Source organism: Psittacula echo (genome assembly GCF_963264785.1).
Source record: "Psittacula echo genome assembly, chromosome: 1".
Lineage (NCBI taxonomy): Eukaryota > Metazoa > Chordata > Aves > Psittaciformes > Psittacidae > Psittacula > Psittacula echo.
The window spans coordinates 26,634,616-26,646,653 of record NC_137735.1 but is presented as its reverse complement, the minus strand read 5'-3'; the positions used below and the strand labels follow the sequence as shown (position 1 = coordinate 26,646,653).

General features: G+C 36.2%; 1 protein-coding gene across 1 annotated transcript in view; it reads left to right on the top strand.

The window, feature by feature from the left end:
• Window positions 1-12,038, top strand: part of ATP8A1 (ATPase phospholipid transporting 8A1) — a gene marked incomplete at both ends in the record, with an annotated part of 51,306 nt that overhangs the window by 38,014 nt on the left and 1,254 nt on the right. The window contains 4 exons of the mRNA XM_080629472.1: window positions 417-481; window positions 2,692-2,864; window positions 10,902-11,085; window positions 11,189-11,299. Of these exons, the coding sequence (XP_080485598.1) occupies window positions 417-481; window positions 2,692-2,864; window positions 10,902-11,085; window positions 11,189-11,299 (533 nt within the window). The remainder of the gene's footprint in view (window positions 1-416; window positions 482-2,691; window positions 2,865-10,901; window positions 11,086-11,188; window positions 11,300-12,038) is intronic.

Below are 12,038 nucleotides of genomic sequence, written 5' to 3'. Positions count from 1 at the left end.
GGCAGCCTGCATCATTAGCATACAGTGTACATTCTGTTTAAAACATCAAAGAATATAAGAAAAGAATGGGAATGTGTATATATGCAAATTCTGTATGAAATGCAAGTTGCATTCCAAAAATTTGCAAGGCTAAAGAAGATCTGTTTGCTCTTTTCTGTAACTTTCTGTCAAGATGTTTCTTGTCCTTCTGCTGAGCATCACTGAGTAAGGCACAACTCACAAGTTGCAGCAAGGAACATTTGCTGCTCTGACTTAGTATCTGTATGTCTCATTTTTATAATTTTTTACCACTGATTTCAATTGGGGAGGTCTTATTTTTAGTTCTGTCTGTAGTTCTCTTACAGGAAAAAATGCTTTGTTAGATTATAATGGATTTTGTGGAACAAATTTTTGAAAACAAAAAATGTTTTTGACAGGTCACTCTTGTAAACTTTTGAGAAGGAACATGGGGCTGATTGTTATAAATGAAGGCTCTCTTGATGTAAGTAAAATCTCAGTTTTCAGGTAATGAAACCACTTAATGTTACCATTTAAAATATCCTGATATGGTGGAGGTGGCCTGAAGAATAACTTGGAGCATCTCTTTATTTGGACAAACACAGAAAATGCTGCTAAAACCACAGTTGGGTGGGGTGTTTCTGTTTCTTTGGTTTGGGAGGTTGCTTTTTTGTTCGTTTTGAGAAAATTTCAGTTAATTTTAGTATTGCATACTTGGAAGACTATATGGTCTTCGTGGCAAAATGTTACTTAATAAATAGAAACTTATTTACACTTTCCAAAACCACAGTGTAGCTACTACACAAATGAACTTCAGAATGATAAGCAAACAATTTCACATAATGAAATGACTCCATCCATACAGGCACAAAGTCAGGAGCTTCACGTGCTTCTAGTAGTACCTAGCAGTACCCAAACAAGCTAACTGAAGTTCCTTTCTAATGCTGTTTCTTATGGAATACTTACTATCTAACAGAAGTTAATTGTAGTTGTGTGGTTAAACAGCTGAAATTATAATAAGATGTTGAAATACAAGTAAGGGTTAAAACTACAGACTTTCAAATACACTGCTTTGTAGAGAAGAGATTCTTTAGATAAGGTAGGAATGCAACATTAAGTGAAAAATCTCATGAGGGGAAAGAAATCATTTTACCACCCTCTCTAAGGGAGCCTTAAATGAACTTAAAAGTGGAGGAAATTCCTCAGTGGGAAAACGTACTGTCCAGAAGTCTTCAGGAGAAAAACTTGAAATGAAGTTTACTTTTACTCTATATTGTGATCAGGTTGCTCAAGATAGGACTTAAGGAGAGAAAGTGGAAAGAAAGTATGAGAAGAGTGCCTTAACTGAAGAATTCTATGTTAGCACATAAGAGTAGGCTACAACAGGAATTAAAATACTTACTACTTTCTATAGTATTTCTACAGTATTTCTTTACTACTATTTCTGATCTATATTTAGGTCATTTACAGAGACTTCTGGATTTCAGAACTACTGCAATACTTAATAGATCTGAAGTGACAAGGATTGATTATTTTGTATACTTCATATGTAATGAAATAAAGTCAGGTAGTTTTATTTTACTACTAAAAGGAGTACAATAAAAACCGTTAAACAAGTGTTGCACATTAACTGCTCCTGGTGTGATAATTAAAAGTTGAATAAATAGATATTAAACAATATTTTTTTAAAATAAATGTGCTGTGCTCCTATGAGGGCTTCTGGGCAGCCCACTTCCCTCAGCACAGTAGGAACATTGTTGTCATAGGATGTTACTGGTTTCCAAATTCAGTATTTTGTAAGCAGAAGCAGTTTTTTTCTTCCTTCCTTTCTTCTCTAAAATGCTTCTTTCTTCTGAGCTGTGAGTGAAGCAGGAAACAGTAGAAGAGTATGTTGTAGATCTGTGAAGACCATTCAAAAAGAAGGAAACGCAACAAGCATTTTTTTTCTTCTTCATGGCAATCTGTGGTAGAGCTGTAATTAACTAGATATTAGCGACCTCTCCAAATTCGACCTACAGTTGAATATATTATTTACTGAATATAATCTGAAGTTCTCACTTCCGGATCACAAATTAGTAACTTGTGTGGGTGCAATTCAAACTGTCCTTAGCAACTAAAAAATCCAAAATATAATCCCTTATATAACATGTAGTTGATACGGGCTTATCATAAAATATAAATTCAATGTGATATAATTATCAATTTTAATGCATGTACTTATATTATGAATTGTCTCTGTTTCTCTTCCTTTTTTCTAAACATTTAAGACCCATTTATGTAAAAGTGAACAGAAATTGTTTCGTATTGTATAATATTGTTTTCATAATTGTATAATATGTGAATCTTCCTTTGCGTAAGTGTATAGGAGACTTATTATTTACTATTTTTTAGCAAACATTTATGCAACTATTGTTGCCATTCGAAGAGCGTGGAAAGTTCCACCATAATCTGTACACATGCAATTTTTTGGCAGTGTGAGAGCAGTCCTACACCCCGTTTCTACTGTTATTTCTAACCGTAAAGCTGTTGCAAAGACTTTTTTCATTTAATACTGTCTATTTGATAGCCTAATCAAAAAGGAAATTCCTCAGAAAATGAAATGCCAGTGTTTCTGATCACACACACACAAAAAAAAGTTGGACTTAAGAACAGTAGAAATTAAAAATAATGGACGCAACTTTTTTTGTGCAACAGGGAACAAGAGAGACACTTAGCCATCACTGCAGTACTCTTGGTGATACTTTAAGGAAGGAAAATGATTTTGCTCTCATCATTGATGGTAAATCTCTGAAGTATGCTTTGACATTTGGAGTGAGACAGTATTTCTTGGATTTGGCTTTGTCTTGTAAAGCTGTTATTTGTTGCAGGTAAGGCTTACATTATTCTTTCTGTACAGTATTTTTATTGGCATATAAAAATTAAGAAACTTCTCTTTCAGAGAAAATACACATATCTATGTCGTACAACCATGAAATATTAAAAAACCCACAAACTTCAGTAGCTGAAGTTATGAGATGCAGTCATTCAAGCAAAATATTTCTGTAAAGCAGTCTGCAACAGAATGTATCTGTCAGAGTCATTCAGATTGCTTATACCCAGAAAAATAATCCGTTATCTGTCAAGGGTAGTCTCAGTGAGGTTGAGACACTAATCTTATCCTTTAAATTGATACTACAGTTACCTGCAGGTTTGATCACATCTGGGTTTTTTGCAGAGCTTCCTCTGCAGGCAAGATTTTATATCTCCACTTTTCTGAAAGCCATGGATTACACTGCATAAGTGGACAAAAATGTTAAAGGTACTACTCCAGGTGATTTTTATTTTCTGAAGCTGATTAAAACACCTTTTTTTTTTTTCCAATTGTTATTATTATTCCTGATTGTTTAGGGGTTCTTTTACACAATCAGACCTTTCATCCTTTCCTGTAAACATTAGCTATTAAAGCTGTAAGTTCCCTGTAACACTGGAGCTTTGTCCAGATCAAAGAAAATTAAATATCTGCTTTTTTTAAGTATACACAATATGAAAGCAGTTTGGCATGCCTTTTAATATTTCCAGTTTTATATTAAGGGAGAAATACATAAGACTACATAAGTGCTAGTTTGTGTGGTTTGGGGCCTTCTGATGTTTTTGTCTTTAAACACAAAAATGGCAAATATCTCCTAAGCACCTTTTCTACATTTGAATGATTGAATGAAAAAGGAATTTGTGTGCTTCATAGCTAGATACACAAGAACTGCTTCTGTCAATGTTTAAAAACTTGGTTTAGGCCAAGTGATCTGTCAAAAAGCAGAAGCAAGCATCACTTCTTATTGAAATCTTCTTTCAATAAATTATATAAGCTTACTTCCTACTACCTCATTATTGCCTATCCTGTTATCTGCCTGAAGGTAGAGACATTGTCTGTACAAATATGAAAACTATTGTAAATACACCTTAATAGATTATCTGCTTTTCAGTAATAAGATAAATAATTTCAGGGTTCTTGTGTTCAGGTAGAGGGTTTAATAATGTTCTTAATAATGTTCTTAATAATTAAGATAAAACAGATTCATCTGGAAAATCAGAATTCAAAATGGACCCATTTTTCTGCTTTACCAAAGGACAGGGAAAAGCAAATGAGGTTGTACTATCCAAATAAATACTTGGTTTGTAGTCTTCCTGTCATTTCTGTCAAGTGATATTTTATGCCACCAAGTGATATATTAATTTATTATGGTTTAGCTTTGTAGCCATGCTTTAGCATGAAACACTCTGAATTTCAAACTAAGATCTTCATGTCTTTTAAACTGAGATCTTACACTGGTACACAGTTCATACTGTGTTTGAACTTCTTTCTATCACAGTAGTCTGTGACAGGCAAGTTGTAGCTTTGTGCTTCTTCTAGTAGTTCTGGTTTTGCTTACTGTAGTAAGGAACAAGCAAGAGATGCACATAGAACTGCTCTTTCAAAACTATGCTTCTTTTTCTTCTCTTTCCTTGATTTGAAAATATATTTTACGCCATTTGAAGAGACAATATTGCCATTTTTTTTGACCCATAGAACCATTGAAGGTTATTCTGTACATGGAGCTGTCTGTTAGTGGTAGCATTTTTATGATGTAACAACAAAAAGTGCAAGATTAAGTTTTCTGTTCTAGTAGCATTCTCTCTGTTATTTCTGCGTTTCCATACTATTCTTGGGTCAGCTGGTCTCAATACATGTCTAGGTATATGCTCTGACATATTTTGCGGTTGTGTGAAAATTGCCTACAGGTTTAAAACTAAAATATTTGCTTGTAACATTCAATGTTTTAGTGAGCTATTATTCTTCTCAAAAGTCAAAATTCTGTCAAAATACTAATTTCTGTTAATGCTCCATCTTTAGTGACAAAAACTTCATTTCCTTGTTTGAATGTGAAAATAAAAAGTTTAAAAATGGCAATTTTTAATTAAGGTAAGTAATTTAAATATGTATTGTCGTGACTAAATGAAAATTTAGTCCTTTTCTCCACTCATATAAAGGCAGTAAACGTTTTAAGCACTCCTTGGTTTTAAAAGTACAAATTATATCACTTTCTTTGAAGTTTCTATTGCCAGTGGATTCTTCCTAAGACTAGCCATAACACAGATGAAGCTGACAAATACTCAGTAGATATTTCGCTTCAAAAAGATCTCTATGTTGTTAATTCCAAGCAGATGTTTGGCTTAAAGACTTTTATGAACTGAATTCCAGCTCTGTATTGGCTTCAGAGCAATGTGTGTAAGAAAAATGTTGAATGGATTATTCTGTATTCTGTAAAAATGTACAGCTAAGAGTGAACAAAATGAACAAAAGGTATTTTTTATTATTCTCATCATGAAATTGATGCACCAGGTAATGAGAGGAAATGCACCTTCCTGCTGCCCCTATAAGCTTGTCTGAAAGCAAAATAAGCCACCGTTCCTGGAAAGTTAAAAAGATGAAAAAGAAGTTCTCAGGTCACAAGTCTTCTGTAGAAGCTGTCTATAGCGAATCTTGATGCAACACTCATCAGCAGAGTTCAAATAAAACATATAACAAAAGATCATAGAAACACTTTTTTATATACTTGGACCACAGAATTTTTCTGAAGGGCTGTTGCCCGGAAGCTTTCATCCCAGGTTCATCACAAGGCTGTACACATCCCAAGTACCTTTTTCAAAAGTCTGATAGCATGTGTTCTGTAGGCTAAAATAAAGTAATTAGATAGCTACCTTCAGTCCAAAGGCTGTATTATTTTTCACTCCTTTATTTCTTACTTTTGAAAAATCATGCGGTTAAATTTTATGCAGCCGTTTTCTCATATGAATTTCACTTAAAGCTTAAGAAATTTAACTTAATTGGCACAGAGTAGGAGTGAGGCTTTCATTCCACTGGTGGAACATCACCCAAAGGTGTACCATGAGAAGGAAGGTGTTCTCTGGCAAATGAAGAGGAGAATGGAAAGAGCTACAAGGATGTTACTGGAAGCCAGTGGTAATTAGAGTATTGTATGTGAGCAAAGATAAGCATGGATACCGTATACCTAGTTTCCCTTCACAACACTGTCTCAATGTTAAGCACAATGGTCTAGGAAAGAGAGGCAACCATCGTTAGTGTCCTGCTTTGCTGGGAGCTCAGTCATCTAATGTTGAGGTTTAATTTAGTTGTTGAAACTTTATAGGGTTGGTAAAATGAAAAATACTGACATTTACTTGAGAAAAATGGAAAATGTTTTTTCTTTTCCGAATGAGCTGTGATACTTATACTATTCCTTCATATTTCTTCTGTGACACTGAAATTGAATCAAGTATCAGTCTGTTCCATAGTGAAAAGGATACCTTGGTGATACGGACTGAATTCAGAAACTGATACAATTGAAAGTATGATGTGTAATGAAGCTGTGTGATTATAATGCATCCATAAGATCTCATTCTACAAGAAACAAGGGGATTGTGGTTGAAACAAATAATATAGCAAATATGATTCAAATGAGATATTAATGAATTTATGGAAAAGTTAGTGTGCTTTAATTTCAGAAGTAAAAATGCATAAAATTACACAAGAAGGCAGATAATGATCACTTTATTTGTTTTTTTCTTAATAATTTCTGTTTAAAATTAGATTTAAAACAGCTCTCTAATATGCTTGTAAGTTGGGATTGGACTAGATGATCTTTTGAGGTCCCTTCCAATCTCTAACATACTGTGATACTGTGTGTGATACTGTGACTTCCTCCACCAGGAAATGTTTGGCATGCTCTCCATGTTTAAGTAGTCTGAGTTTCAGAAATGTTCTAACTAGTAAGAATTGTGATTGTTACTGTAATTTACTGGTTTAGGCAAAACTTAATTCTTCAACGATGTTACAAGAATAAATACATGTTTCACAACTTAAAATGCATGTCTAGGAAACCTTTGTTTTCTCCTACAGTTTTAACCTGTGCAGTCTATAATTTGTCTGCCATGTCAACATTGGAATTTTTTTGTTATCTCTCTGTTTGGTTTGGGGGGCTTTTTTTCTTCTGTTGTTGTTTTTAAAAGTTGTTTTCTAATTGCATTCTTATTCAAGCAGAATAGAAGGCTGGTGGCAATGCCATTAGCCACAGCAATCATGTAATTGCTTGTTGGTTGTATGGTTGGGTTTACAGATAGCTAGAAAATTCAATGGCCAAGTATTGCCATTAGTATCTGTGTGCTTAATGAAAAGAATATAATCGGTGTTTCAGTGTTTTTAACTGTAAAAACTTACTCTTAAATGTGGATAATATAGTATGTAATTCATTACTTTGAAAGAGATGGATAAGTTGTTCTGTTTCTGGTTTTTTGGAAGCGGTTCAGGAAGAAGCGTGATGAGGGAATTTATACCACCAGTTGGAAAAGGAAACATTTCCTCTCAAATTGTGTTATGGATCAAAAGTTTGGTCCAAATAGAAAGCAATATCCATTTGAACCCATAGTGTCAGTCTGTCCAGTGTCAAGACATGCAAATCATTCAGGCTTGGCTTTAATGCCAGAGATCACTGGGCAGACAGTAACCATAGAATCATATAGTTATGGTTCGAAAGGACTTTAAGATCATCAAGTTCCAACCCTTCTGCCATGGGCAGGGACACCTCACACCATGTCACCCAAGGTTCTGTCCAGCCGGGCCTTGAGCACTGCCAGGGATGGAGCATTTGTCACTTCTTTGGGCAACCCATTCCAGTGCCTCTCCCACCCCTACAGTAAAGAACTTCCTCCTTTTCTCCCATCTAAACTTCTCCATTTAAGTTTGAACCCGTTACCCCTTGTCCTGTCACTACAGTCCCTAATGAAGAGTCCCTCCCCAGCATCCTTATAGGCCCCCTTCAGATACTGGAAGGCTGCTATGAGGTCTCCACACAGCCTTCTCTTCTCCAGGCTGAACAGCCCCAACTTTCTCAGCCTGTCTCCATACGGGAGGTGCTGCAGTCCCCTGATCATCCTTGTGGCCCTCCTCTGGACTTGTTCCAACAGTTCCATGTCCTTCTTATGTTGAGGACACCAGAACTGTACACAGTGCTCCAAGTGAGGTCTCATGAGAGCAGAGTAGAGGGGCAGGATCACCTCCTTTGACCTGCTGGTCACACTCCTCTTGATGCAGCCCAGGATACGGTTGGCTTTTGTAACATTTTATTATACCATGTTCTGAAAAATAATTTTACTAATGTATATCATTGGAATGATTTTGTTTCTTCTGTAGGTGAATTGCTTTTATTATTGCCCTCATTAGCACTGGTTTTGTAATCTTACAATAGATCAGTATTAAAAAAATGGGGGGTTTTTTGCTGCATTCACTTACGAGATTTGATAGATTTTTTTGCCCTATAATTCTTCAGACTATAAAGGGAGAGGCTTTTCATGAGGACATTGTCCTGGGTTCAGCAGTGGCAGTCATTTTTCTCCTTAGTAGCTGGTGCAGTGCTGTGTTTTTGACTTTAAGCCTGGGAACAACACTGATAGAACCAATGTTTTTAGTTGCTGCTCAGTAATGTTTAGTCTGACCAAGGACTTTGTGAGTCTCATGCTCTGCCAGGGAGGAGGGGAAGCCGGGAGGAAGCAGGGACAGGACACCTGACCCAAACTAGCCAAACAAGTGTTGAGCGGTTGTATTCTCTTCCCTTGTTATTTTCTTTATCATTATTATTATTGGTGGTAGCAGCAGTGATTTGTGTTATACCTGAGTTACTGGACTGTTCTTAGCTCAACCTGTGGGAGTTACATTCTCACGATTCTCCTCCCCATCCCTCCAGGAGCAGGGGGTGGAAAGTGGGGGCAGAGAGTGAGCGAGCAGCTGTGTGGTTCTGAGTTACCAACTGCGCTTAAACCACAACAGACATGTAGGGATACAACAAAGAGCTTTAAACTGAAAAAGGGTAGATTTAGACTAGACATTAGGATGAAGTTCTTTACCTGGACGTGGGTGAAACACTGGAACAGGTTGTCCAGAGAAGGTGTGGATGCCCCATCCCTGGTAGTGTTCAAGGGAAGGCTGGACAGCGCTTTGAGCAACATGGTCTAGCAGAAGGTGTCCCTGCCCATGGCAGGAAGGTTAGAACTAGATGAATGGATCTAAGTTGGAACTTAGATCCATTCCAACCCAAACCACTCTATGACTCGCCTATCAGGAACTCGTTAATAGTACAGTACCATTTTCTCAAGTATCATGAGACCTTCCAGTATTCACGTGCTTATAAGAATAGTGCCTTTGGGACCTTCAGCTTGCAGGATCTTTTGTGAGGACTTTTAGGACTGCACAGATGCCATAATATAGCTGAATTTTTGGTGTCTGCTGGTAATGTTTCATTTTGTTATGGAGCTTGAGTGCCATGCAGCAGTCATGGTTCAGGTGAGAACTGTACTCATGAACTTTATAGGCTGTGTTACTTGCCAGTATCCCAGTGAGTAGCAGTATACAGAGCATGTTCAGGAAGGAATGTTACTTAGAAGTAGTTGCTCTTTTGTGCTTTTCCTTTGCAAATTTGTCCCCAAAAAAAATTGTATTCTTAATTTCTTGTATATTTCTGTTATTTTAATTTTTTACCTGGAAAAGTTAGGTCAGGTTATGAAAATCCCTACATAAGCCTTAACCTTGAAATTTTGTCACTGCAGGGAGAATCTTTCAGAGCCCAAATTGTGAAGTTCCAGCAGCTTATGATACCAGTCAGGTCATTGCCATGAGTGTGCATATAGACTTGTAGGAAAGTAATTAGAAATACATGTTTTTCCCCAGATCTTAGTGTCACTTCTGTCCAGTGGCAAGTTCTGTTTCCTATCACATCTAGTTTTTGCCTGGAGGCATCTAGAATGAGTTAATCTGGAAAGCTGGAAAGGTAGATGAGGAAAGGACAGTTCAACTGCACATCACCAGCTCCAGAGCAGGAGTCATGCCTTGGTACCAGAATTGCTCCCTTTGTAGGAAGCAGTAAACAGCAGTGGTGGGGGAGACATATAGTGCTCTTTACATTTCTTCTTGTTTCTATTTGTACCATGAAACGAGGGGCAGGGTTTTAACGTTGCCTGCAGTGCCTGGAAGCACAAGAGTGGATTGCCACACTGCTTAGGGCTTGCTCCTTTGCTTTGTTACCCTGTGAAAAACACCAGTCCCAGCACTTGATTTCTATATATTATTTGCAGTTTGCGACATCTCAAATACTACAAGGACTCAATTTCAGCATATAGAATAGAACTTTAACAACATGAAATGAAAGATACATATGTGACACACAATGGCAGATGGAGCCAAAACTGATACAGTTTCATCAATAGAGCTTTTGAGAGTCATCCGTGGAATAGTTTGTCCCTTCAGCTGTGTACAGGTGTTTTCTTAATGAATGATAATTGGAATAGTCCTGAAAAGAATGAGGGAGAAGTCACAAGCTGTTGGACAAAGTAGAGGATCAAAAGTCAACGTTCAAAGTTGCTTCTTGTAATTTAGTGGTGTAGGCTGTTAACACAGTGCTGTCCACTCTGTTTGTTTGTTCCTGTTTGATTTGACATCTGTGTCTTAAATAACTTTTGTTTATTTATAAAATACATGTTTAAACAGAGAGGAAAATAGAAAGCATAACAATATAATATGCCAAAATCTGCAGTTGTAAGTTAATACTGGTAGTGGCAGTGTTTGGGGTTCCTTCCATTACTCCTGTTTTAAGGGCCCATTGCTGTTTGACTTACGACTCTCCAGTCCTATTAACATCTTGCTTCAGTAAATCCAAATTTACTATGAATTTTGCTGAGAATGTGCTTGTAACATACAGCCTAAAGGGCAATAGCAATGCCATGTTGCTGACGTGGATGTTATTTGGCTTGGTTTTACTACCTTTTCACAGGTTAAGTAGTATGTTTTTAAAGTACATTCATTTGAATGTTCCATATTATTTTTTCTTTTTGTTAACCCTTAGGGTATCACCGCTTCAAAAATCTGAAGTTGTAGAAATGGTTAAAAAACAAGTTAAGGTAGTAACTCTAGCAATTGGTGATGGAGCAAATGATGTTAGTATGATACAAACAGCACATGTTGGTGTTGGTATTAGTGGTAATGAAGGTCTACAAGCTGCAAATTCTTCGGACTACTCAATTGCTCAGGTGAGTCATTACACTGTAAAATACTATAGTAACATAGCTTGATATCAGATTAATATTGGTGTATTCATGTTTTCATTGTATGTTCATTTTTCGTTTTTTGCAGTTCAAGTATTTGAAGAACTTGTTGTTGGTTCATGGAGCCTGGAATTATAACAGAGTAGCTAAATGCATCTTGTATTGTTTCTACAAGAATATAGTCCTTTATATTATTGAGGTAATTTTATGGTACAGTTAATGTTACTTCTTGAAAGTACAGACATTATTATTTTGAGCTTTTAGTTATTATATGTGATTTCAAAGTAGCATTTAAACTGCCAGTAAACACTTCTACTGAGTCTTGTTTTCTAAAAAGCTCATTAATATTAGTGATTTTTCTTAACTGTCAAAGATCTAATTGTCTTAAAAATACGTACCAAATATTAGTACTCAAAGTTTGCATTGCATAATACTGCTAGGTTGTTGAAATTCTGTATCTGTAACTTCATTACAGTATTTAAGGAATAGAGTTACAAATAGCCTTAAATTTACCAGGAGATGCATGTGCTGGTGATTCACCAAGAAATAAATGTGACACCAGCTTTTGAGCTATAGTAGCTGTACAGTTCACTATCTGAAGCTCTTTTTCAGGTCACTGTTGAGCTGCAGGGCTCTTGCTGTTCAGAACAGTATTTGAGTTTTTACATACGTGTTTAGTTAGTTACACTATTGCATACTTTCACTTGTTAATGAGGTAACCATGCCTACTTAGGCTCTAGTTCATGAACAGGAATATTTATCTGAAAGTAATTGACCTAGTTTTCTTACTGGAATCTTGTGAAAAATACAGTAGTGAGAGGCATATGTTGAAATAAAGGTACTTTTATTGGTACATGGTTAAAAAGCATGCATAGCTATAGTTTTCATGACCTTCATGACTACATGGTATCCTTAAATTTTTGAATGTATTTTTAAAT